Source organism: Cutaneotrichosporon oleaginosum, assembly GCF_008065305.1.
Source record: "Cutaneotrichosporon oleaginosum strain ATCC 20508 chromosome Unknown ATCC20508_contig04, whole genome shotgun sequence".
Classification (NCBI taxonomy): Eukaryota; Fungi; Basidiomycota; class Tremellomycetes; order Trichosporonales; family Trichosporonaceae; genus Cutaneotrichosporon; species Cutaneotrichosporon oleaginosum.
The window spans coordinates 1,179,996-1,206,274 of record NW_027072173.1 but is presented as its reverse complement, the minus strand read 5'-3'; the positions used below and the strand labels follow the sequence as shown (position 1 = coordinate 1,206,274).

General features: G+C 58.3%; 7 protein-coding genes across 7 annotated transcripts; 3 read left to right on the top strand and 4 right to left on the bottom strand.

Annotated features, from left to right (window-relative positions):
- Positions 1-127: 127 nt before the first annotated feature.
- On the bottom strand, positions 128-9,346 carry COLE_04928 (uncharacterized protein; the record flags this gene model as incomplete). Its single annotated transcript, XM_018419629.2, has 8 exons — positions 128-147; positions 184-377; positions 413-1,152; positions 1,192-2,674; positions 2,708-3,342; positions 3,379-6,582; positions 6,616-9,044; positions 9,088-9,346. 8 exons carry the CDS (start codon positions 9,344-9,346, stop codon positions 128-130), a joined length of 8,964 nt encoding a protein of 2,987 aa, XP_018276774.1.
- Positions 9,347-9,745: 399 nt separating this feature from the next.
- Positions 9,746-10,839, top strand: COLE_04927 (uncharacterized protein; the record flags this gene model as incomplete). The annotated part of the gene is made up of 3 exons (XM_018423953.2): positions 9,746-9,815; positions 9,854-10,128; positions 10,162-10,839. The coding sequence occupies 3 exons, from the start codon at positions 9,746-9,748 to the stop codon at positions 10,837-10,839; spliced, it is 1,023 nt and encodes a 340-aa protein (XP_018276775.1).
- Positions 10,840-10,922: 83 nt separating this feature from the next.
- COLE_04926 (uncharacterized protein) lies at positions 10,923-12,398 on the bottom strand (the record flags this gene model as incomplete). The annotated part of the gene is made up of 3 exons (XM_018419630.2): positions 10,923-11,941; positions 11,979-12,188; positions 12,221-12,398. 3 exons carry the CDS (start codon positions 12,396-12,398, stop codon positions 10,923-10,925), a joined length of 1,407 nt encoding a protein of 468 aa, XP_018276776.1.
- Positions 12,399-13,112: 714 nt separating this feature from the next.
- COLE_04925 (uncharacterized protein) lies at positions 13,113-14,287 on the bottom strand (the record flags this gene model as incomplete). The annotated part of the gene is made up of 6 exons (XM_018425525.1): positions 13,113-13,141; positions 13,180-13,405; positions 13,440-13,780; positions 13,817-13,971; positions 14,024-14,185; positions 14,226-14,287. 6 exons carry the CDS (start codon positions 14,285-14,287, stop codon positions 13,113-13,115), a joined length of 975 nt encoding a protein of 324 aa, XP_018276777.1.
- Positions 14,288-14,436: 149 nt separating this feature from the next.
- On the bottom strand, positions 14,437-15,298 carry COLE_04924 (uncharacterized protein; the record flags this gene model as incomplete). The annotated part of the gene is made up of 6 exons (XM_018421491.2): positions 14,437-14,547; positions 14,584-14,714; positions 14,749-14,841; positions 14,902-14,975; positions 15,023-15,033; positions 15,095-15,298. The coding sequence occupies 6 exons, from the start codon at positions 15,296-15,298 to the stop codon at positions 14,437-14,439; spliced, it is 624 nt and encodes a 207-aa protein (XP_018276778.1).
- Positions 15,299-15,671: 373 nt separating this feature from the next.
- On the top strand, positions 15,672-16,978 carry COLE_04923 (uncharacterized protein; the record flags this gene model as incomplete). Its single annotated transcript, XM_018423954.2, has 4 exons — positions 15,672-15,817; positions 15,939-16,091; positions 16,160-16,317; positions 16,413-16,978. The coding sequence occupies 4 exons, from the start codon at positions 15,672-15,674 to the stop codon at positions 16,976-16,978; spliced, it is 1,023 nt and encodes a 340-aa protein (XP_018276779.1).
- Positions 16,979-19,242: 2,264 nt separating this feature from the next.
- Positions 19,243-26,272, top strand: COLE_04922 (uncharacterized protein; the record flags this gene model as incomplete). Its single annotated transcript, XM_018426887.2, has 4 exons — positions 19,243-19,324; positions 19,541-19,623; positions 19,668-19,933; positions 20,011-26,272. 4 exons carry the CDS (start codon positions 19,243-19,245, stop codon positions 26,270-26,272), a joined length of 6,693 nt encoding a protein of 2,230 aa, XP_018276780.1.
- Positions 26,273-26,279: the final 7 nt, after the last annotated feature.

The following is a 26,279-nucleotide window of genomic DNA, read 5'->3' as shown; positions in this document are numbered from 1 at the left end:
ACGATGGATGCATACACATAGAACGACTTGGGAATGCTGTTGTGATGCTACAAAGTACAGAGAAAGAGGTGGAACGAGTCGCGGGTATCGCTGATGCCGGGTGGATTAGTACAAGGGAGTTTCAATTTTAGAGCCATGATTGCCAGCCTTTCGTTAGCTTCTGCTGCACGACGCCCTACTCACCAATGAAGATCCTGGAAAGGTGGTCCTCGTTTTGCGCCTCCTGCATAAGCTGATTGACGCGGTATTCGACGCTGAGCTCTGGGCCCAATTTCTGGCGGATTTGCGTGAGGACGCGCTCGGCCTTATCCTGGCCAACGTTCTGCGCTTGTGCCTGCCCACCACCGGCGCGGCGCATTTTGCTGGGATCACCGACCCTATGGTCAGCGGAGATCACGGTCTACCAGCTTACCAGTTGTGCAGCGGGTCATGCTTGAACACCTCAAGCACGGTAAGGATAAGCTCGGACGACTCGCGCAGCACGCGCAACGTGTGCTCTGAGCACTGGCGGAACGTTCCCTCGACTCCAGTGACGCCAAGGCCGTCGACAATGTCATTAGTGAGACGGAACGGCACCTTCTCGGGAATGCGGAGCTTCTTGCCCTCCTCAAACACGATGCCGAAGTCGATGTGCACGAGCTCGCCCGACACCTTGTCGATGAGGATGTTGGAGCAGTGCCTGTCGCCGAGGCCGATCATCCACCCGACCATAGACGTCACAGCAACACTGCGCGCGTAGTTGAGACGCATGGTAAACCATGCAAGTGGCTCCCGGCGTCTTTCTGAGAAGAAGTGCCTCATGACAGGGTGAAAGTGCGCCATGTGCTCCTTCCACACCTTCGTGATGGCTGGGCCTTGTTCGCCAGATTTGTCCGACTCCTGGAGCTTGCCGATGGCCCTGCGGATTACGTCGGCCTTTACATCAATGGTCCCACGATAACGCTGGTGTGCGTCCTTTAGCCAGTCGCCAATTGCAGTTGTATTCCCCACAAACTGAATGATGCCCGAGCGATTGGCGAGGTTGACGACATTGTACGTGCGGAACGTCAGGCTGCGAGCGCTCGCGCGGCGGTCACGCTGCAGCAGCCTGTTCGTCATCTCGAACACCTGCTCCATCACGGCGTCCTGTCGCACGTCGTCCTCGCCTTTGAACTGTTTGTCAGTTGTGTGTCACCACAGCGAGCCATTTACCAGTTGTACGTGATGTTGTCCTAGTGAGTCGATACAGGTCATAATCGAAGGCCGGTGGATGCCACCGGCAAGCTTGAACGAGGAGCGGTATCGATCAAGAGTTGGGACGTTTTCGTATTTCTTCTCCAGGTCGACCGGGGGAGGCACGGTCGCAACCGGGATCATGAGGCCACGGCACTGCATCAAGGGAGAGGAGGATGAGGCCGTAAGCGCCTGCCCGGGCTTGCTTTTGTGGTGATCGGCGTAGCACCATGCGACAGCAAGATCAGCGAATGTCTTCATAGCCTTGACAGCGGGCTGCGCCACGCGGTGCGCTGTCGACGCCGCGATACGGTCCAAGATCTCTTGCGCTGCAGCCACCCGTCCGTCGGCTGCGACAACCTTAGCACGCGAGCCAGAGGACCGCGGTGGCCCAGAGTTGTCAGCTAATGTGATAATCTGGTACAGGATGTGATAGGGATGCTCCTGCGCCGTGCGCAGGATGAGATCGTTGAGCAATGTGTTGAATGGGGTTGGCGTGGGCGGACGGAACAGCTTGGCTGAGAGCTGCGGACTAAGGAATAGGAACTTGTGGGTTGGGACATGCGGGAGCCTCAGCGCGAATTTCTCGTTTGCGAGCTGATTTGTGTCATGCTCCAGCCACAGCGAGCATAGACGAGTGATCGAGTCGTCGAACTTATCGGTGTAGCTCAGCGCCGCAGCATATGACTGCACAGCATAAACGACGTAACGCAGAAGCTCATCTTCTAGCCGGGCCATGTTTTGGCTCTCTTCTTCGAGCAGGTGGTCTGCCGGCAGAGTGCTGCGGCGGCTGCCTGGCGTTGAGGCGCGCACAGTTTCTGCCGCCTTGACTTCAGCTTGTCGTCGGTCCACGTACTGCTTGACTCGCTCAAGCTCGGGCGACTTGGCGAGCATCTGGTGATATCGATCTGTGAAGACGGCGAAGTCGTGCGCCATCTGTGCCTGATCCCCGTGCGAGGCTCTAGCCGCCGTGGCCAAATCCATGGCGCGCCTAGACGTTGACCGAATCTCCTCGGCAGATTTGAGCTTAGCGAGCCAGTACCAGTTCGCCTGGCGCGATAGAAGGATGGCGTGGCGGGCAGTAATGGTGGCAAGCCCCTTACGGCCCTTCTCATCGGCCATGAGTTTCAGTGGGTTCAAAATTGAGCCAACGTGTTTGATAGCCAGCGCGTGCTCGCCTTGCGCCCAGAGAACTTGGCTAAATTCGTCCTGAGCAGCCTCCGAGAGCGCCCCTACACTCTCCTCGAGACGGCTGACTGCCGTGATCGCATTTACAGCCGCCTGCAAGTTGCCCTCCTTGCGGGCGATCTGGCTCATGCGCAACTGACACTGACTCTCCATCTTCATCAGCCCCTCAGCCTGTAAGGACACAAGATCGCCGAAAAGATTCTTGCTCTCTCGCATGCGGGCTGAGCGGATGAGGGAGAGTCGCGTCGCCGATAGGCGCTCGGCTGTTTTAAACCTTAGGGGTCAACCAGCACAGAGAGCGACTCACTCAAATGACGGGTCAAGACGGACGAACTCTGTCAGCGGACGTCCCTCAAAGTCGTCCTGCTCCAAAGCCTGCTGCAAGGACCGGGACACCCAATGCTCCACGTCGCGAAGGCAGAGGAGGTCGGCTGTCACCTTCTTGATCTCTGTCATTCGCTCCACACCAATCTCCTGCAGATGAGCCATCTCCGCACAGATGGCGTCATTAACGACCCCACGCGCCACTTCGTAGTCGCGCTCGCGATGCACCGCGCGAAGCGCATTGTAAAACCGTCCGGCTGATGTCTCCGCCATCTCCTTGGTGACCGGCACATCCCAATCGCCTACTCGCCACGCCAAGTCCAGGAAAAATGCGTCCGAGTCTGCTCCAACCTCGCGTTTGGCCTTGAGTAACTTCATTTGCGAAAACGCAAGCTCGTGGAAACCAAGGTTGTGCTGGTTTCGCAGCGCGGAGATAAGCGGGACGGTCGATGCTGCCGGGCTCTGGGCGGCCTCGACTTGCGCCAGATTGTGACACATCGCTCTTTGATACTGGCCCTCGTGGTCGAGACGTCGGTGCAGGGAGTCCATAACATCGTTGTTTTGGACCCCGTAAAATCCGTCTGGATCCTCCACGTTACTGTAGATGTCATACATGACCTGACAGTCAGCTCCTCTCCGGATCGCGGGTCTTACCTTCTGCACACGCATATCTGAGAGGTCGAGGTCCTGGTTGCCGATTTCGTCGCGATCCTTAGCCATCTCCAGGAACAAGAGGGAGCTGGCAAACGATCCACATCTACCTGCAGCTTCGGAGAGCTCGAGTGGGTCGATACTCAGCCAATGATTGTAGGAGAGCTCGCCTTTCGCGTAAGGTGGTTTGAAGTTACGCAGATGAAGCACGATATGAATGATTGCCTCGATCGTCTGCAATGACGCCTCGGTAAACTGCAGAACCTTGGAGAAGTGGTCCGACAGGATATCGGCACGCTTTGCAGTTAGTTGGAGGTCATCGCACTGGAGCACACTCTGCACCAGAAACGGCAGCAGAAGCACAGCGGCATTGCCATGCGCCGACAGCATGGGCTGCAGACAAGCATAGAACTCGTCAGTTGTGGACGCAGAGGCCCCGAGTAGGAGTGCGAGATCCTTGGCCCACACCTCGTGCGAGCGTGATTTCTGTATCCAGCTTGCCTCGGCCCCCAAAGCCTCCAGATTCGGCTCTTCGGAACTGGACGCGGGCGTATCTGGCACCAAGTACGCGGTCAACTCGCGCAAGTGAGGGGGCAGAGCGTCGAGCGAGCTCTTGATGATTGGCAGCGTCGTCTGTAACACTTCGTACGCCGTGTATCGGAGCCGATAGTCATCGCTGGTTGTCTGCTCAAGAACCCTGAGAAGTACTATGACGCGCAGAGCATCGCGTGGCCGGTCTTCAAGCTTTCGAGCTACTTCCATTATATCAGCACGGCCGGTAAGATTGTTGATAGTGTCAAGCGAGGGCGCATGGACCTTTCCGTTGACCATGTCCAGGAGCTGTAAAAACGCAGTCGCTCCTTCTGCCGTCCACTTGTCGCGGTTGAGTCCCTGCTTGAGGTACCAAAACGTGGCCGACATAAATGTATCCTTGTTCTCCGGGGTGGTTTGACGCCGTGCCGCTTCTACCAGACGCTTGGAGAGCGCCATAGTCTTGTTCATGCTGGGACGCTTTGCGAGTTCGGCGACATCCAAGAAATGCTGTTTCGGGAAGCGGAAGTGCTCGACCCAACCCTGTGGCCAGTAAACAAGAGCCGACTCCAACGAGGGCATCATCGCATCCGACATGTGCCAGGTCTGGGATTTGGATCCTACCCAGTGGTTAAGGTCTTCAGCTAGCGCCTGCATGTGGGGTTTTGCTTGTAGCTGCCCATAGGCCGCGCCAAGCTTAATCAAGAGGTTCGCGAGCTCGGGAGGGGTCTGCTTTGCTTTCAGGAGCTGGTCGAAGCCCCACTGGACCATTGAGAACGCGATGGGCCCCACGTCATCCATGCTCAATAAGTCAATAGAGTTGCGAAGGAACTCTTGAAGTACCAGAGACGACGCAAATTCGCCCTGGTACAGCGAGGCCAAGAGGGCTACAGCGCGGAGGTAACGTCGCTGCTCATTGACGAGATACGCAGAGTTGACCTCGTGGAAAAGTCGGACCACGGCGCTGAACACCATGCGCGACTTCGACATTGAAGGGAACCGTGCAAGGAAGAATTGGTTGGCACCTAACACTCCCGAGATAGACGCAGCTGGATCAAGCGCCGGCGGGTTATCGGGACGAGGTTGATCGTTTCTCATCAATAGGGCGAATGTTTCCGTGGCCGAACCCCCTTGTGAGCTGTCGTGATCCAGGCAGGCCAAAACCTCCTCGTTGTGAATATGCAGGTCGACGAGAGTGAAAAGTGCAGCAACAACTGTCTCTGCACTTTGGGTTAGATACTCTCCGGTATCAACACCGTCTTCCGCCTGAAGAGAGTGGAGAGCTTCCAGACCCTGCGCCTTGATTGTCTCAAAATCGGACATGTCGATCTCTTGAATTGTCTGTGCGACTGCAATTGCGGCAGCGAATGGGAGGTGTCGCCTACGAGCCTGTGACTCCTTCACACCAGCTGCGTTGCACAACGCTTTGAAGAACGGCAGGTTATGCGAAAGGTGAGGCTCAGCGAGAATTTTTGAGCCGACGGCCTCAAGGCAGAGCTGGGCGAACTGCTTGCGCGTCTCACACCCGTAGACCTCTGGTGGTAAAGCGAGCGGAAGTTGGCCAAGACCCAACTGGTTGACAACCACAACATTCGCGTGGGCGCAAAACAACGGTTGCAGCGAGCTGAGCCCAAGTCGGTTCGCAATCGCGGCCAAACCAGGGCGAAGATATATCAGAAACTCGCGCGCGAAGTCTGCAACTTCATAGAGGTGAAAAATTGTTCCAGAGCGCAGCTGAGCGCTGGCAACACACGTGTTGATCTTCCACACCAGGTTGGTCAAAAAATGGTCGGCGGAGAACGAGTCAGAGGATTGCCTCGTGACGATGTCGTAGTACGCTTGTGACTTAACATCGGCCGGCAAATCGGGGAGATAGTGTACTGCAGCTGCAGATGTTGCGGCGCGGAAGCGCACCCGCGCATCCGGGTCACTTGTTGCGTCCAGGTTGTACTTCATGGGCCCAAGAGCGTCAGGGTGCTCTCCGCCCATGACGACGTCGGCCTGGTCGGTGTCGGACAATTGTGTCCAGGCTGTGAATGTAGGGTCGTACTCGAGATACTCATCGATGAAGAGCAATAATTGCAGGCGCGCCTGCCACGACGTCGGGTAATCGTGATGCACCTTTAAGACAAACCCTTTGATCATCTGGATCGCCCTTTCACCGAGCCCGCTCTCTGGCGCCAACCAGACTGCCGCTGTCCGCGCTAAGAAAACGACAGCCAGGCGAATAACTTCACTGTCGCGCTTGAACCCGTAAGTCGCGATGCGATCTTCAATTTCGGCCATTATGACGTCCACAATGTTGATTGTGAGTCTCAGACTGCCGTCCTGAATCGCATCGCACACCGCAGCTCCCAACTGGGCGAACTGCGCACTTTCGCATTGGACAAAAGTGTTGATGAGTGACGTATCCTTAGGAGGACGCCGCTCCGGAGAGCGCAGCTGTTGACCTCGGAGCCGCAAGTCAACCAGGGTCTTTACCAGTAACGACGTCGAGCGCTGTGCCACGCGCGACTCGAGAGAAGCAGGCATCGTGTCAGAGTCGGCATTAATGATCGGGCCGAAATCGTCATCTTCCGCGGCCTCCAGAGCAATAGTTGTGCCACACCGCGGAGCTCGCACAGTCTCGAGTGCGTGTTTCGCCGTCTGTACCAGGCTGTCTAGGACTGTTATTGTCTGGACGTCAGCATGATACGAGGAACGGCGTACTTGTTCATTGCTCCACAGTATGGAGAGCAGCAACTCGGAGGGGCTACTTGCATCCTCATCGTCTTCATCGTAGTGAGAGGCGTATTTCGTAGACGGGAGTACATCCCGACGGATGCCAGAGGCGCGATCCGGCTTCAGGAGAATGGGCCAGACCTCTACCGGCACGTGTCGCGGACTAAACAATGGCGCAAACCCTCGCCAAACTAGTAACTGGGCGTTCACGCTTTCGGCCATGTCTCGTACATGCGGAAGGAGTATGGCGAGGAGCTTCTCGGCGAGGTTGAGACAGCTCGTCTCGGGACGGTGTCCGTTGACATGGATAACAGCCTGGAATGATAGGGCAAGCACAACGAGATCGATACTCTTCCGAACGCCGGTGGCGTTGATGAGATGGCGACTCGACCGGTCTTGAAGCAACGCCCACCGAGACAGTGTCTGCTCCATTGCATTTTTTAGTGCGTAGGAAAGCTTGTGTGGGCGCCCATCGAGCAACGCGAGTGATTCCACGTCGGTCGGACCGGCTGTAATTGCAGTCTGCTTTCTTGTGCTCACGGGAGGCGCTGGCATTGTGGCGTTGAGAATCAACTGCCGCAGAGGTTCGGTGGTCGCCTCCTCGATGACGCGATTCACGATCGGGCAGTCTGGCAGCAATTCGAGTACGGTAACGTCTTCCAGCTCGGCGGGGGCCCAGTCGCAGATATGTGTGAAAAGATTGAGGACGTTGATAGGGGTAACGGGCCCGGGGGTCTTGCGATAACCTTCCGCACTGTACGTCCTCACAAACCAGTCAATGACCTCGTCTTCGAGATTGGCCGCGTAGAGACCAGAGTCGGCACGAACGCGGTCGAGGCAGGCAACAAGGAAGGAGGTGGTTGTCTCATAAACTTGAGGCGGGCCCTGGACAGACACGCTCTTCAGGAGCAAGTGAATATCCCGCAAACTACGCGCTTGGTCGACCTTGCCGGTATGGAGCAATACCTCGGCAGCGTGGCACGCTGCGCGGGCGATGTTGGGGACCGACACCTTGCGGATGGCGTGTTCCCACATATGGCCCCAGGACGAGTGCTGCACCTGTCGGTGCAACGGTGTAAGTGGCATGCTGCGCCGCTCTTGAACCTCGGCTTTGGCGTCGATCGTGGCGAAACACGAGAGCCCAATGAACGCCCATGACTGCAGGTCTATGTCGTCGTCGTCTAGAATCTGTAACAACCGGCGGCGAACGGCGTCCTTTGCTTCCCCGTGGATTTGTGACCAATGGCGGTCGACGAAGAACACAATGACCTGGGTCGCAAGAAGGCGCGTCTGGGCTTGCCCTCCTGACATGAGGCTCAAAAGCTTCTCTAAGCCTTCACCCTCCTTGCGCCGCCTCTTGGTCGCTCGCTGGCTCGGGGTGGAGGACATGGCGGACGACGAAGGGACGCTATAGGAGTCATAGGTGAGGAAGCAGCAGTCAGCTAGCAGCTCAACCGCTGCCCAACTGAGCGCCTGTGTGGCATCAAAGCCAAAACCAGCCTGTACACCCATAAGCTCGAATGGTGGGTGGCTGCCCGCCTCAGGCATTTTGGTGCCTCCAGCTTTGAACCGCAGTGTCTCGAGTTCCAATGGTTTGATGGCAGCGCGTGAGCCGGCCTCCTTGGGCATGCCGTCCAAAATACGGTTCATGGCTTCCCTGACTCCCTCTTTCTTGTGCGATGGGACTGAATTGTGTGTGATGAAAGGGAGCATGGTGCGGAGCGCGACCAAGATGTGCTCGCGGTGGCCAAGGTCGCCCTTGGTCCTTGCTGTCCACATTGCGGCGAGTTGTGGGAAAAGCTTGAGCGAAATCTCGGTGAACTCCTGTCTACAGTTGAGCTCAAGTTCGCCGAGCAGAATATTGAGCGCTCGAAGCACATCGGTGGAAACGAGGCCTTGGCCATCCTGATCAAAGTGTCGATGAATCTTACTGAGGATGGAAAGGCCCAAAGCAGGCTTGGCGCTCTCGATCTTGGCAGGTGCTGCAGGGATTAGGGGAGCACTGGAGCTGGAAAGCAAGATGGGGACAAGAGAGATGACCTCCTTGAGGAGGAGCGCCGAGCCGGCAATTGCACAAGAGCCGGTGTGGGCATCGACCTCGGAGTCGTCGTTCTCGCGCTCCTCGGTCAATTCGCTGTCTACTGGAATGCGTTCGCCGAGAATTGTTGCCCAGCAGACCGACATGAGGCGGCGCCACAGCCCTTCGTCCATATGCTCGAGATGAGGTGGATAGGAGAGAAGGGTACGGAGAGTCTTGACGTAGTTAAGTGCGACCGGCTCGAAGATGCGCCCGTCCTGTACGAGGAGCGTGACCATGTGTAGAAGAAGGACACCGAGCGGCTTGCGTCCGATCATGTGGACGCTGCGCTCAGCGGCAAAGCGCACAAGATTAGCGGCATCGGACAGCCTTATGAGGGCTGCGGTCAGTGGAGCGGTCGTGTAAGTGGAAGTACAACCTACCGGCAGGTAGTCCGCTCTCGGTGTGAGATGCAGTCTTCTTAATGACTGTCTTCTTTTCGAGAAGAACACTCGCGAATAGACATTGGAATAGCGCCACCCAGCCCTTGCCGCCATCACGATTCGCGGTGGCCTGCAGGACCTCGAGGTTGGCTCGATTGCCGATGATCTCGCGAAGCAGAGCGCCACCCTGCGCGCGATCCTTGATCTTGTCAGACTCGTAAAGCTTAAGGGCTCCAGTGAGGCCCGGGACCGCGCTCATGGCGGCGGTACATTGGCCGAGGACGCGCTGGTGTGGGGAGGGGGGGGGAAGAGTGAAAGGTGGAGGTGGGTTTGTGGGAATCAAGCTGCTGTAAGAAGTGGAGACTGAGGAGAAACAAGAGGAAGTAAAATGGCAAGTATAGGGCAAAGAGTGGGACAGTCGCCAACCCGACGATTGTGAAGGAGAGGTGTATGGTGGATGATGGATGATGGACGCGGGACGATGTAAAGTCGGTCGCGTCACTGCGCGTCGGTCACCAACGCCTGCGTGCCTGAGTTGATGCGGGTGGAGGTCGGTAGTGGGGCAGCACGCAGCCCATCTGATTCCGTCCGCGTCACAGAAGTGCCCTTCACTCTCGGCGCACACCTTCCCCGATTCCAACATCCACATACCATCACAATGGCGCACCAGATGATAGACTACGAAGAGGAGATGATGAAGCTCTGGGGGCTCGTCAACGAACTTTCTGGTACGCGCACCTTCTTCCAACTCTCTAGCTGACGGCAGAACAGCTCGCAAACAACCGCGCGCTGGTCGAGCAACTCAAGTCGCGTGCGGACAACGTCAAGGGCCAGGCGGTGCACGTTGGTGCGGGTTTCCCGCTACGGCGGTTTAACCTCGATATATCGGACGAGGAGTTCCAAACCGAGCTCGAGGCCTTCGCCTCGCATCTCGTACTAGAAAATCAGACGTTACAGCATGAGAACAAGCAGCTCAACACGTTACTTAAAGAGTACGAGCAGACCCTCGAGACGGTGATGGGCAAGTTCCGCGGCGTTGCTGTACGTGTTCTTGCTCTTCTCGGCTGACAGCAGCACTCGAGCCAGCAGCACGACCTCGCGCTGCACTCCTACTACACACAACTGCTACGAAGCTTGCAGACGGCACACAGCGCCGCGCAACTGCACGACGATACGTCCCTGTCTCTGCTCCTCACGCGACTCTCCACGCTCCTTCGCTCGGCGCTGCGCTCTGCGAATGGCGAGGACCCGCCACTGGAGGAAGGTGCATTCGCCGGCCACTCAAGTCCCGGATCGCCACGCTCCGCCGCTTCATCTCCCACCCGACCGGGCGCGCGGCCCCCACCGCGTCCTCAGGCATTCCCCGGCTTCATCCCTGGCAGCAGTGGAGGATACTTTGGGACTGAAGGGCAAAGCGACTGGGCTCTAGAGAGGGAGATGGAGATTCAGCGGCTTGAAGAGGAGAACCGCGCACTCCGCGAGATGCTCGGTATTGCGGAGGAGGCTGCGTCTGCCCCGCTACCAGAGGAAGAGAAGACCTCCCCCGAACTCCCCGAGCGCCGCTTGAGCACACTTACGGCTGAGGACCTAGAAGCGGACGCCGAGATGGAGCAGCACAGAAGCCGGCAAAACCCCCCGGCAGCACCACAGGAGGCGCAGGGCGTCGATGCAGGCGTCCTCGGATTCCGCGCTGAGGCTGCCAGCCCACCGCCCGAGCAGGTATTTGACGAAACGGATGGCGAGGCTGTGTAACGACATCATGTTTAATGTGTAACTCTTCTCGCATGTATATTCTACAGTATGTGTAAGGGTCGGACCAAGGTCACCGGAAGAGGCTATACACAGGGAGTACTGGGGAGACTCCAGCGTCCTTCTGGACTGTTGGGAAACTCGCTTTCATCTACGCGTCGGCGGCCCAGTGTTGGTGCGGGGCGATCACGGATATCGTCCTCGATGACAGACGCGTGGGGCGAGGCAAATGGGTCTTCATTAGCTGTGAGGTATCCTGACGAGCTGCTGTATCTTAACAATGCGGCATTTGCCGTGACGAATGAGTCGCCATCACTCGAGATGGCCATACCTGAGAGCCGATGTATGTCGGGCGCGATACGCTCGGACGAGGAAAAGCCGCGCGGCGCAAGCAATGGCGAGCCGCTGAGCACGATAGATGGCGCCAAAGCGTGGGAGCCATGTGTGGCGGACTGAGTACGCCTGCCGAAGGTAGCGCAGGACACATCGGACATCGGCGACAGAGGTGGGTGGTCGAAGTCGCCGCTCAGCGAGGGGTTGGAGCCCCGGAACTGGGATGGACGCGGTAGATGGTCGGTCGGCTGGACATCGAGGGAGCCACTGGACTCAGTCTCTGAGTCGTAGTTATAATGCGCGCGAGGCCAGAATGGGCGGAAGGGAATGGCCGTATCCGACTGCTCATCAGGCTCAGAAGGGAGAGGGGATAGAGGTGGGAAACTGCACTCTTCCGCGCATGGATTTGAGTAACGATGAGAGGAAGGCGACGGAAGGGAGGCGCCGACACGATGGGATGGGCCCGCACTTCCATGCCTAAGCGAGGCAGGTGTTGCATGTTGCACGCAAATGATGGGCACCTGGGGAAAATGGTGGCTGATTGTTGACCCCTCGGTGGTCTCTGGAATGGGCGTGAGGAAGCCTCGCCGGTGCGGCTGGCGGGAAGGCCACGCATAGACTTGCTCCTCTCTGTCCTCCTTACATCCGCTGGGCGGGGAGTCGGTGTGCTGGTTGGACATATTTTGTACTCGGCGCGCGCAGAGCCCACATGCTATGGCGTCTGCGTATGGGAAGAATTCACTTTGGAAGAGGACGACGAGGCAGAAGAGTGCTGATGTCAGTTATCTCATGGGCAGTTCAAGCCTCACGCTCAAGGGCTCGTGGCCGCCAGTTGGGCTGCCATCCAATTGTTGCTTCGAGTGCGAGGTAGAGAATGCCGAGAAGGCTGAGTGCGAAGAGGTTGACAAGCGTAGACGTTCGCGCCTCCGCGAGCAGGTACGCACCCCCAGCCATCCGGGCGATGTTAAGGGTGAGCAGAGCGGTCAGACCGAGGGGCATGAGAAGAGTGGCGAGGCGCACTTTCGTGAGATGAGCAGTGCAGGAAACATACCTGTGCGCCACTGAGAGATATCGGCGATGCAATATGTTCCCCACCATATCCCTAGGCCGCTGTCCAGTTTGCCGACTTGATCAGAGCGGATGAGAACCCAGATGACGGGCAGCATGCCATAAACATACACTGGAACAGTGCGGGCGATACATTCGAATGCAGACCACCGGCGGCCCATGCATCGCGCGTGAACGTGCTGCTTTCAGACAAAGTGAGATCAGCAGGACATACAAGTACGAGGGGTACGAGGGTAGCGCAGAGGACGGTGGTTGCATACAGCGTCCTGTCGTCAACTTGTCGGATCTCGGCTAATCCAAACTCACCAGATGGAATCAATGGAACATGCGGGGGCGCTCGCACCGTGCTTCGTGGTGACATCTACGGCCGCAATGACGCAGCGCAAGGCTGCATTAACAACCGTTATGAAAAGCACAATGTTGACGCGCTTCGCCTTGGGGATGGCGAAATGCAGCGAGAGGACAAGAATGAGACATCCAAAGACGAGGAAAGACAAGACTCGCGTCAACAAGGATGACGACTGCACGCACAAATGTAAACAAGGTAGGCTGCCTCCATCGTCATTGGGGGGCCGTAAATCCGTAGAGCAGACCCGTTGAGATGAGCAGTTGTGTTAGAACTGAGAACGTGACGGGGTGGGGGATGAAGTGACAACGTGCTCTTGCTTAGTTAGCTGTTGTTTGGCTGTTGTGTTCAAGAGGACGCCGTCAAGTGTTGTGGCGCACAGGCATCTGTGCAGCGCAATGTTCTCAGATCTTGTAGCAACCAGCCATGCGGAGCGGCTGGTTAATGACTTTCGGGGGGGTTCGGCGGTCCGAGCTCGGCGGAAAGGCAAGTGATACATACAAGCTCCAAGTCGTCTATTCGCGATCGCTCACGTGCTCCAGATCTTAATGGTGCCGTCTGGGGGAGATCAGCGGAGCTCATTGACCTGTACGCACCTAGGCTGGCCGTCACCATCTCTCGACCGTTAGGGTTCATGATGACCGATGTAATTGCCCTTTTGTGCACTTGCGCCGGACCGCCATTTAGCGGCTTCGCATCCAGCACGCCCCAACTCCACAAACTGCCGTCCTCGTCGCCAGCGATCACCGCTCCCTCCCCGCGGTTGAATGCAGGTTTGGAGCGAGTCTGCCCGACTTTGTACCCCGAGAAGGTCTGGAGAACCTCATGGTCAGTGATTGGCGTTACAATCTCCCACCTTGCCGTTCATGCGGTCGAAGAGACGGAGCTTGCCGTCGGCTGCGGCAACCAGCATCGTCTCTCGGTGATTTGATGGCGACGTCGTCACGGCGGTCACAGGATCTTCCGTAAGCTTAACATTAGGGAAGAGCAGCTCACGCCCTATGGTATCCTCGAACACCTTGCCCATCCTCATATCATAGGCGCGCACGTGCCCGTCTGCGCTGCCTGCAATGATCTCGACCGAATCTGGCGGGATGACCAAGCTCGTGATTGAGGAAGTTGCGTCTTTGAGCGTCTGCAGCGGGTCTCGTGTCTGCGACCGCATGTCCCAGAGCAGGATCTTGGCGTCGAACCCGGCTGTGTGTTAGACTCCTGACCGCACAACGAGCTCACCGCTCGCGAGGATCCCGCCGTCATTGTTGAATGCGACAGCATTAATTTTGCCAAAGTGTCCCTGCATCCGCCGAAGAACCTGGCCACTCATGACATCCCACAAGAGCACCACCTTGTCACCACCGCAGCTTGCGAAACGCGCGTTGTCATGCGAACTGTCGTAAGAGGTGTGGTGGAGGAGAGCGCGGGGGTCAAAAGGCTACTCACATGTCCAGTGCCAGGATCTCATGGGCGTGCCCCTTGTAAGCTTTGATCTCCTTGCCTAGTATTGGGTTCCAAAGCCGAATTGTTCGATCGCTCGACCCAGAGAGAAGGTACTTGGCTCCATGGTTGTACGTCACAACGTTCACTGCTCCTTGGTGCTCGAGTCTGTTCGTTATAGACGATGCCTTAAAACAGAATAACCCACGTTCGTGCTAGCTTTGAAGGAAACGACAAGGAGTCCGCACCTCCTGAAGCAGGAGCCGGCATGGGGTTGAGCGAGATAGAATGTTGCTGATCACAACGTGCAGCAACTCAGCGTCATGGAAACCTCCACCACAGCGGAAGCAATTTGTTGACACAATCGGATGCGAGTGGAATCATGAGGTGGGGCGGGCAGATGATACATATGACTGGGTCTAGAACGGAAGGACATTGGAAGCTCCACGCAGCGCCATCTGTCCACCAAAGCGAAGAGTGGTGACGCCGCCGGGGAAGTAGGCGGCAAGGTATGTGAGGAGAGCGCCCACCTAGGAGTGAGCACTGCGTTGTTAACGTCAGCTCACCTGAACAATGGCCGCAACGAGCGTGCCGATGGTGCTCCTAATACCAATGGCGAAGAAGAGAGTGAAGCCAAGAGATCCAAAGTACGCGATGGAGAATGGCAGGCGTTCGGTTGAGATGATGTGCTTGAGATCTGCGATCAGCATGCATCGATGGCTGAATCTCACGGTTGACAGGACCATGCAGGATGGCAAAACCCATCATAAAGAGGATAGAGCCAAGCGTGAATGCGAGCGCGAATTTCCGTGGCTTGACAGCAACTAGACAAGTAAGCGGAGACGATCCATCACATCATGGTCCCAGGTAAGCATATCACGTACGGATGGGGAGGAAGAGGAAGGCGATTGCGAAGCATGCCATTCCGCCAAGGCAGCAAGCAATGAAGCCCAAGAAACTGCATGGTCAGTAGTTCCTGTGTGTCGTTCGCCATGTTGAACTCACCGTTCCCATCGCTGCAGTTAGCGGGAGCGCCCCGTGTCAGTGCTAGCCCGGCGCCTCGGAAGCAGAACTCACCGACAATGCAAAGTACGCCTCCTCCTCTGCGCTTTGCCCTTCGTTTCGCAGAGGAATGTAGCCGCTAACACTGCTCCACGTGCGACTGAACATATTGCCTGGTGCATTGTTGGTGGTGGTGCGCGCCGAGTCGTCCTGGACCGAATTTGCCCAGCGGAAGCCCGAGAGCTGGGAGTGGAACGAATTGGCGGCGTTGGTGGACATGTTGTCCGTGGATGGCGAGCACGATGTAAGCCGAAGCGGGAGCAAGTGGTGTTGATAATGAACTGAAGAATGTATGTGGAATCCAGAAGGTGGCGACGAGTGTACTAGACGGCGTGTTGCTGGCGGATCTGGTAGTCGATGATGAAAGAGTTATAGGAGCTTACCAGTCGGCGAACGAGGCGGTGATGTGGTGGTAGCCGATGCGTGCGTGCCTTCCGCGCCGCACAGACCATGACGTGTGATGTGTTCTTATTTGCTCCGCCGTTTAGATCACCTCTGTTGATCAGGACTGTGTCTTGGCCGCTCAACCTCACGACTCATTCATTGTCACAAACATCCACCCATCCATCCTTCCTTCATCACCGGAACCACCATGTCCAGACCCCACACATCGGGGCATGTCGCCCCCCCAAACATCCTCCCGCCGCTGGCAGCTGAGTCCAAGCGCGACCGCAAGAGGCGCGAGACCGTCAATAAGATAGAGCTTCTCCACAGCGCCAGCTGGCAGGCCCGCGACGAGTAAGTAGCTCTCAATCCTCACCGACACTCCTGCTCTAGCTCTGCTCGCTGTACCGTACGGTAGGGAGGGTACGATGAGATGGTCATTGACGACCGTATGGTGCGATCACTGACAGCGCAGCAAATTCTCCTTGCAATACAAGGAGTATCACAATGACAACAAAGCTGTGAACACCCAACCGCCTACATCGCAGCAGTACCTTTTGCGCCTCTATCCTAAGTCAATCGAGCGGGACGCGTTTCTGCAGAGATCCGAGACGCACTATCAGTACGCGTGAGTGTGGGCTTGTGGTGGAGGGACGAACGGCTTGGCCATGGAGTGGGCACGTGACTGACTGGCAGATCTGAACAGGCGGAGCGGATGTACAAAAGCGAGCGCGATCAAATCGAGCAGATGTACTGGGAAGGGCGCGATCAAATACGGTCACGGCTACTCGCGGCCATCGACGAGCGTCGCCGCAAGCTCACTGCTGAGAAGGAGGGTGGGGACATCGTCTCAGGTCAGTCTTCGGCAATGGCCGGCGGCATAGTCTGATGGGTTTTGATCCCGCGCCGAGCCACAACCTCCCAACATGCAGCAAGCTAACGTGATCAGAGGCCCTTCTAGAGGCACAAACTCGTCCTCGCCCTCGCCGCACGCCATTCCGCTCGCGTGTCGAGCCTCGCTCGGCGTCACGTACAGGTACCCCGCTTAACCTCCGCAGCGGTGGTGACTCGGGGACGTCTAGCCCTCCTGAGGGGCCCAAGAGCAGCGACGACCTGATGCTCCACAGCCTGCTGGCTCCACAGCTCGCTGTGATCAACACTGAGGATATTCTTAGCAAGGACTCCTCCGTGCTGACCGTAAAGCCGCCGCCGAACGGTTTCCAGGCGGGGCTGCAGAGCACGAAGCGTGGGCGAGGGAAAGCGGCTGATGTCGAGAAGGAGGTTGGAGCTGCCCCAGGCACCAGCGCCGCCTTGGCGATTGCGAGTGGACAGGTGTCGGCGCCCACAACAGGCGGTGGTAAACGTGGAGCGGGAGCCCAGTCTGGATGGGTCCTTGGAAAGGCGCTCAACGATATGAAGAGAATGGAGGAGGCCACGATCCTCGAACGCGAGAGTGACTGGAGCCGAATCCAGGGGTCGCAGACGGGCCGCGGCCGGCGTGCTCGTGGCGACTAGGCGTATAGGCGTCTCGACACACTCGACTATCGCGAGTTCACGATTCCTACTGTACATGTTCGACATCTTGGGCCCTGATATTTCGAGGCGACAGCGTGCGATCGGATCGAATACACCTCTTCTCCCTCCCTATCGCCAGTCAACGCCATTACCTTCGTTCCTCTCCACCCAGTTCAGCCCCTCGTCTCCGTTTCCTGTTCTCGGCTGGATCGGCCATGTTGGAGGGCAAGGGAACGGACCACGCAGTTAGTCACCACCACGAGGGTCGCCCGTGTGAGGGAACATTCGCTCGTCATTTTACCCTTGTCTTTCCCCAGAATGTTGTGTCCTTGACGTCCATGTATTGTTGCCAGTGTAGACAGGAGAAAGTCGCCCCATGGAGGGGGTGAGTGGTTGCGATGGATGGCTAAATGGCCGACTTAAGCCGAGGCGCCGAGGTGTCCCCAACGTCAAAGAGTCTTTTCCCCACCCCACAGAGCGTACAGCGCCTGAAATTGGCCTGGGATTCTCGGCTGTGCCTGAAGTGTTGCTCGGCCCCTGGAAGTGCGCATGGGCGCTGGAGTACAAGCTGTTTCTTGTAATCGTGGCGGATACGCATTGACGCATGCATTATGTTTTGGAAAAGGGAGTGATCAACGAAAAGATCGAAAAGATTGCATAGGGACGCGTAAGAAGTGCGTGCGTGGGGTACAGTGTGAACTGCGGATAAAGCGCTCCCACGCTGGGCGACATGAGTCGTGGGCCCACCATCGATGAGCTGTCGAGCTGTCGAGAAACCGAGAGATTGAGATGCGTGAGGAGGGAAAACCGAGTGCCAACGTGTCAACGTGTCAGGAAGAAGGAAGGAAGAAGGCTACAAGACACTGATATGCTGGCACGAGGACAATCCTCGTGTCCAGGTGAGACAGGTGATTTGATCCGCTCTATCAGGTGGATGCAGAGAGAGAGGGTGTGTGTGTGTGTGTGGTGTTAGAGCAGCATGAGCAGGTGATGCAGGTGATGCATGACGGAACAGGGAGGGAGATTGTGCGAGATGAGACGAGCCGAGTGCCAGGTGGTGCCTGTCGTTTGTCTCGGAGCAGTGCGGATATCTGGTGATAGGATGCCATGGCCGGGAAGGCTGCCCTCGGCGCTCGCAGCAGCCCATGGACGCTGGGAGGCATGGCAGGGCGGCTGAAACGGTGGGGCTGGTGTATCGTGGGATTTCATGAGGGATTAGTAGATAGGGGTCGGCAATAGATGGAAAGATTAGAAGGATAAGGGGGTGGGGTAATGTAATCAGTCGGATAGGCCAAGGGGGGACTGGGGGAGAAGCCGGCCAGCGCGGCCAGGTACGGGGTTTGACCAAGTGCCGAAAATTGGGGCAAGCTGGCGTGAGCAGGGGGAAGTGACGGCCCACAGGCGGGATTACTCTGGGTGGCCGAACAGATTCCGCTGCCCCACTGTATGTCATGGGGAACGAGGGTAACTTGTTGGGCTGGCTGCCAACTGCCACCTGCCAGGCGGTCCACCCAGCTCACCAGGCGACCTGCGCGACACTGCCTGCTGGCCAGCTGAGAACTGCGAGCGAAAGCATGCATTTGCTATCGGGCCAACGACTGGCTGCTGGCTGCGAGCATGCGAGTGGAGGGAGGGCTAATCCAGGTCCAGACACCTGCGTTCCTGCTCCGCTTCCTGACCCTCTCAAAGGTCAGCTGGGGGAGACTGGCCGACTGGGGGTATGGGGGTTACGGTACAACGGTACAAGCGCCCACGCCCATACGCCCAATTAACCCAATAACCCCCGGCACGCAGCCACCCACGGCTACAGGACGGCCATCAAAGGTCACTCATCCACCCGCGCAACCACCCCCGCACGCTCGCTCCCACTACTTGCTCCAGCCCCATCCGGACCATCCCTCCTCCCCCTCTCCCCTCCGATACCTTCATCTCCCTACCCTTTCTTCTCTTCTCGCCATCACTCTCCCTCTCTCTCTCTCTCTCTCTTCTCATCTTATCCCTTCTTCCTCTTCTCGGCCCAGTCAACTTAAACGCCTGTGCGCCGTCACTACTCCCCTCCCCTCTCCCCCTCCCTCCCCTCCCTCAACCTACCACCTACCGCTCCTCCGCTTTCACTAGGCGCTGGCAAGGCTCGGAGGTCTTCACCATCTCTCACCGGCTCAATCGAGCTCTCCACCATCTTGCTCCGAGGCTCTTCCTCGTTCCTTTCCGTCTACAGCTTGTCAGCTGGGACATTTGTGCAACTTTAGAACAACACCGCCATCATGGCCGCTGTCGCTCCCAGTGGTGTCAACGGTGGTGCCGCCGGTGGTCAGTATGACCACTCGCGCGTCTCCCAATTCATCGGTGAGTCACCTGCCTGGCTGGCTTCTGCTTGTTGGGGGAGTCAAGGTGGTCTTCAACCCCACCTCGATATCCACCGGATTCCCCATCCCAACAAGTGCCGGCGAGCTCAAGTCGGGAGCGGACACCCCAGTGACACTCGCTGACCATGCCTTCCCCCACCCCCGCTTGCACGCTCTCCTGCTTGCCTTCCCCGTATTTCCCATCTCCCTCCCACAGGCGGCAACTCGATCGAGGTCGCCCCCTCTAGCGAAGTAACCGACTTTGTCAAGAAGCAGGGCGGTCACACCGTCATCAGCAAGGTGAGTGCGATGAGAACGCGGCGATAGCAGCCTCTGACACGCAGGTCCTGATTGCCAACAATGGTATTGCGGCCGTTAAGGAGATCCGCTCCGTCCGCAAGTGGTCGTATGAGACCTTTGGCTCCGACCGCATGATCGAGTTCACGGTCATGGCCACCCCCGAAGACCTGCGTATCAACGCAGAGTACATCCGCATGGCGGACCGCTATGTCGAGGTCCCCGGTGGCACCAACAACAACAACTACGCCAACGTTGACCTTATTGTTGACGTTGCGGAGCGTGCCGGCGTGCATGCTGTTTGGGCTGGCTGGTGAGTTTAATTGAGGGCACGCGCGCTATCTAATCGCCCCAAAACAATCCTTGAGCCCCACACTGACTTTTCCCCAGGGGTCACGCCTCGGAGAACCCCCGCCTCCCCGAGATGCTGAGGAAGGCTAAGATCGTTTTCATCGGTCCCCCCGCCTCCGCGATGCACTCGCTCGGTGACAAGATCTCGTCCACTATTGTCGCCCAGTCCGCCGATGTCTCATGCATGGCTTGGTCCGGCACTGGTATCACCGACACGGTCCTCTCGCCCTCGGGCTTTGTGACTGTCCCCGACAAGGCTTACGATGACGCTTGCGTCCACGACTGGGAGGAGGGCCTCAAGCGCTCCGAGACTATTGGGTGGCCTGTTATGATCAAGGCCTCTGAGGGTGGTGGTGGCAAGGGTATCCGTATGGTTGACTCGGGCGAGAAGTTCAAGCAGGCCTTCCAGGCCGTCGCTAGCGAGGTCCCCGGCTCGCCCATCTTCATCATGAAGCTCGCTTCGGCCGCTCGCCACCTCGAGGTCCAGCTTATGGCTGACCAGTACGGCAACGCCATCTCGCTCTTTGGCCGTGACTGCTCGGTCCAGCGTCGCCACCAAAAGATTATTGAGGAGGCCCCCGTCACCATCGCTCGCCCCGAGACCTTTGAGAAGATGGAGAAGGCCGCCGTCCGTCTTGCCAAGCTTGTCGGCTATGTCTCGGCCGGCACCGTCGAGTACCTCTACTCGCACCACGACGACTCGTACTACTTCCTTGAGCTCAACCCCCGTCTCCAGGTCGAGCACCCCACCACTGAGATGGTTTCGGGCTGCAACATCCCCGCGATTCAGCTCCAGGTCGCCATGGGTATCCCCCTCCACCGCATTCGCGACATCCGCACGCTCTACGGCATGGACCCTCACGGCTCGACCGAGATCGATTTTGATGGCGACAAGCCACAGACCGCTACTACTCAGCGCAAGCCCAAGCCTAAGGGCCACGTTATTGCCTGCCGTATCACGGGTGAGAACCCGGACGCTGGCTTCAAGCCCTCGTCGGGTGCTCTCACTGAGCTCAACTTCCGCTCCAACTCGAACGTCTGGGGTTACTTCTCCGTCTCGTCGGCGGGTGGTCTCCACGAGTACGCCGACTCGCAGTTCGGTCACATCTTCGCCTACGGCATGGAGCGTAGCGAGGCTCGCAAGTCGATGGTTGTTGCCCTTAAAGAGCTTAGCATTCGTGGCGAGTTCCGCACTACCGTCGAGTACCTCATCAAGCTTCTCGAGAAGCCCGAGTTCGAGGACAACACCATCACTACCCAGTGGCTCGACGGCCTCATTGCTGAGGGCATGACCTCGGAGCGCCCGGACACGACCCTCGCGGTTATTTGCGGTGCTACTGTCAAGGCGCACATCGCCTACGAGGCGTCCGTCGCCAAGTACAAGTCGGTTCTCGACCGCGGCCAGATCCCCACCAAGGACACGCTTCAGACCTTCTTCAAGACCGAGTTTATCTACGACGATGTCCGCTACTCGTTTGCCATGGCCAAGTCGGCCCCGCTGCAGTTCACCCTGTACCTGAACGGAGGCCGCATCTACGTAGGCTGCCGTAGCCTGAGCGACGGCGGTCTCCTCATCTCGCTTGACGGCGCCTCTCACACCGTCTACTACCGCGAGGAGGTCGGCGCGATGGTCGTCTCTGTCGACCACAAGACCACCATGATCGAGGATGAGCGTGACCCCACTCAGCTGCGCTCCCCTTCGCCCGGCAAGCTTGTTCGCTACCTCATCGACAACGGCGACCACGTCGACGCCGGGCAGGCTTATGCCGAGATTGAGGTCATGAAGATGATCATGCCTGTCACTGCCACTGAGAGCGGTATCGCCCAGTTCATGAAGCAGCCTGGCGCCCAGCTCGCCCAGGGTGAACTCATCGGCATCCTCACCCTCGATGACCCCACCAAGGTCAAGTTTGCCAGGCCATTCACTGGTATGCTCCCCTCCTTCGAGCTCAAGAACGGCCGCTACGGTACCAAGCCGCACCAGCGCCTCCGCGAGCACCTTGAGGTCCTCTACGACAACCTCGCCGGTTACGACAACACTTCGGCGGTCACTGCGTCGCTCAAGGTCGTCCAGTCGACTCTTCGCGACCAAGACCTTCCCTTCTCCAACGCGCACGATGTTCTTTCGACGCTCAGCGGCCGTATGCCCCAGAAGCTCGAGGAGCAGGTCCGCGCCGCTATCGAGACTTGCCGCAAGGACAAGCTCGAGTTCCCTTCGGACAAGCTGAAGCGCATCATTCACTCGTTCATTGACGAGAATGTTGACTTCAAGGACCGCCAGACTGTCACCAACGCGATCGCTCCTCTCCAGACTCTCATTGACGCCTTTGCCTATGGCCTCAAGGTCCACGAGTGGCAGATCTACGCCGATCTCCTCAACTACTTCTGCGAGATCGAGGAGCCGTTCGCCGACAGCACCCGCACTCAGGAGGAGATCATCCTCAAGCTGCGTGAGGAGAACAAAGACCTTGAGCAGGTCGTCAAGCTTGTTCTCTCGCACTCCAAGGTCGCGTCCAAGACCAAGCTCATCCTCCAGCTTCTTGACATCGTCAAGAGCGAGTCGCCCAAGGCTGAGTCGACCACCGAGAGTGGCGTTGCCAAGGCTCTCACTCGTCTCTCTGAGCTCGACAGCCGCCCCACCGCCAAGGCTGCCCTCAAGGCGAAGGAGGTCCTCATTGTTGGTTCGCTTCCCAGCTACCAGGAGCGCCTCGACCAGATGGAGCGCACTCTCAACTCGGCCGTCACCACCAACTACTACGGCGAGGCCGGCGGCGGACACCGCCTTCCCTCCGGCGAGTCGCTCAAGGAGATCACCGACTCGCGCTACACCGTCTTCGATGTGCTATCGACCTTCTTCGACTACAAGGACCCTTGGGTCGTCCTCGCTGCTCTTGAGGTCTACATCCGTCGCGCGTACCGCGTCTACAACCTCATGCACCTCGACTATGAGCCCTCCACCGAGACTGGCGGCCCCAACATTGTCACTTGGAAGTTCAAGTTCGGCGGTGCTGGTCTTGAGGCTGGCACGCCTCGTGTCGACTCGTCGCGTGACATTACTCGCATTGCCAGCATGAGCGACCTTACCTACCTCGTCCACGCCAAGTCGGAGCCCATGCGCTTCGGTCTCATGACCTCGTACAACTCGCTCGAGGAGCTCAAGGGTGGCTTCGCCTCGCTCCTCACCAAGTACCCCTCGTTCGACCGTGAGGAGTTCCGTGAGAAGTACGGCAACGAGGCGCGTGACCCCAACGTGCTCAACGTCGCCCTTCGTCTGTTCCACGATGAGCAGGTCCAGGACGCCGAGCTTCTCACGGAGTTCTTGGCCGTTGTCAACAACAACCTCAAGGCAGTCGCCAAGACCGGGTCGCGCCGTATCACCTTCGTTGTTTGCCGCAAGGACCAGTACCCCTCGTACATCACCCTCCGTGAGGGTGCCGACGGCTACTGGAAGGAGCAGGAGGAGATTCGCAACATCGAGCCCGCCCTGGCTTACCAGCTTGAGCTGGGACGTCTCTCCAACTTTAAGATCACCCCCAAGATGTCGACCAACCGCCAGATTCACGTCTACCACGCCGTTGGCCGCGAGAACTCGTCGGACGTGCGCTTCTTCGTTCGTGCTCTCCTCCGCCCGGGTCGCTTCACCGGCACAATGAAGCAGACTGAGTACCTCATCTCGGAGACCGACAGACTCGTTGGCGACGTTCTCGACACCCTTGAGATCGCTCAGCAGGAGTACCGCCAGGCTGACTGCAACCACATCAGCGTCAACTGTGTCTACTCCCTTAACGTCAGCTTCGATGACGTGCAGGAGGCTCTTGCTGGCTTCATTGAGCGCCACGGCAAGCGTCTCTGGCGCCTCCGTGTCACCCAGGCCGAGATCCGCGTGGTCATCGAGGAGGAGGACGGCAACCAGATTCCCATCCGCGCCTTCATTGAGAACGTTTCGGGCTTCGTTGTGAAGTACGAGGCGTACCAGGAGGTCACCAACGAGAGGGGCAAGACCATTCTCAAGTCGATCGGCGACCAGGGCCAGTTCCACCTCCAACCCGTCAACTTCCCCTACCCTACCAAGGAATCGCTCCAGCCAAAGCGCTACCAGGCGCACGTCATCGGCACCACCTACGTGTACGACTTCCCTGACCTCTTCCGTCAGGCTATTGACAAGACGTGGCAGCAGGTTCAGCAGCTGTTGCCGAACGTCAAGATTCCCTCCGACTTGCTGCAGGCCACCGAGCTTGTTCTTGATGAGCACGGCGAGCTCGTGGAGGTCAACCGCCCTCCAGGCATGAACTCGTGCGGAATGGTCGCCTGGATTTACACCATGAAGACCCCCGAGTACCCCAAGGGCCGCCGCGTCGTCGTCATCTCGAACGACATCACGTATCAGATCGGTTCGTTCGGCCCTCTCGAGGACGAGTACTTCTACAAGGCTACTCAGTACGCCCGCAAGCACGGTCTCCCCCGTGTCTACCTCTCGGCCAACTCGGGTGCCCGCATTGGTCTCGCCGATGAGGTCATGGCTCTCTTCGATGTCGCCTGGAAGGAGGCCGGCAAGCCTGAGAAGGGCTTCGACTACCTCTACCTGACTCCCGCCTCGCTCGAGAAGCTCGAGGCCATGGGCGAGGGCTCTGTTCAGACTGAGGAGATTGAGGTCGCAGGGGAACGTCGCCACAAGATCACCGCGATCATCGGTCTCAAGGACGGTCTCGGTGTCGAGTGTCTGAAGGGCTCGGGTCTCATCGCTGGTGAAACGTCGCGTGCTTACGACGACATCTTCACCATCTCGATGGTCACCGCGCGCTCGGTCGGTATCGGTGCCTACCTTGTCCGTCTTGGTCAGCGTGTCGTACAGGTTGAGGGCCAGCCCATTATCCTCACGGGTGCCCAGGCCATCAACAAGGTCCTCGGCAAGGAGGTCTACACCTCCAACATCCAGCTCGGCGGTCCCCAGATCATGTACCGCAACGGTATTTCCCACCTTACTGCGGGCTCCGACCTTGACGGTGCTCTCCAGATCGTCAACTACCTTACCTTCATCCCCGCCAAGCGTGGCAGTGCCATTCCCATCCTCCCTACCGGCGACTCTTGGGACCGTGACGTCGCCTGGAAGCCCCCCAAGGGCCCATACGACCCCCGTAACTTTCTCGCCGGCGCCGTCGAAGAGGACGGATTCCGCCCCGGTATCCTCGACAACGGCTCGTTCTTTGAGACCATGGGTGGCTGGGCTCAGACCATCGTTACCGGCCGTGGCCGCCTCAACGGTATCCCCGTCGCTGTTATCGCCGCCGAGACTCGCACCATCGAGCGCATCGACCCCGCTGACCCTGCGAACGAGAACTCGACTGAGAGCCGCGTTGCTCTGGCGGGCACCGTTTGGTTCCCCGACAGCTCGCGTAAGACGGCCACCGCCATCGAGGACGCGAACCGCGAGGGTCTTCCGCTCATCATCTTCGCCAACTTCCGTGGCTTCTCTGGTGGTATGTCGGACATGGCCCAGGCCATTCTGAAGGAGGGTGCCAAGATTGTCGACGGACTCTCCAGCTACAAGCACCCCATCATCGTCTACCTCGTCCCCAATGGCGAGCTGCGTGGTGGTGCTTGGGTCGTACTCGACCCGGCAATCAACCCCGAGTACATGACCATGTACGTCGACAACGAATCGCGTGGTGGTGTCCTCGAGCCTGAGGGCATTGTGGAGGTCAAGTACCGCAGGCCCCGTATCCAGGCTACCATGGCGCGCCTTGACCCCGAGTACGCTAAGCTCAAGGCCGCTGCCGAGAGCGACGCTGCCGGCCCCGAAGAGAAGGCTAAGGCTGCTCTCGCCCTTGAGGCCCGTGAGAAGCACCTCGCGCCCGCGTACCACAATGTCGCCACCGAATTCGCCGACCTGCACGACCGCGCTGGTCGCATGAAGGCTAAGGCCAACTGCATTCCTTGCGACTGGGAGAACTCGCGTCGCGCCATCTACTGGGCTCTGCGCCGCAAGCTGTCGGAGGTCCGCATCATGAAGAAGATTGCGGCTGCCAACCCCGACCTTACCTACCCCGAGCGCAAGGAGCTCTTTGCCCAGTTTCTGCCCTCGGAAGTTGGCAATGACAGCGAGGTCGCCGCCTTCCTTGAGAAGAGCAGCGATGCGGTCGAGGACTTCGTCCAGCAGATCCGCGACGACTACTGCGCCAACAACATTGTGTCGTGGGCAGGCTCAAACCAGCGCGGCGTCATGGAGGGCTTCCAGCGGATTCTCGACTCCCTGCCGGCCAACGAGCGTGCGCAGTTCATCGCCTCGCTCTCGCAGCAGTAAAACCGAA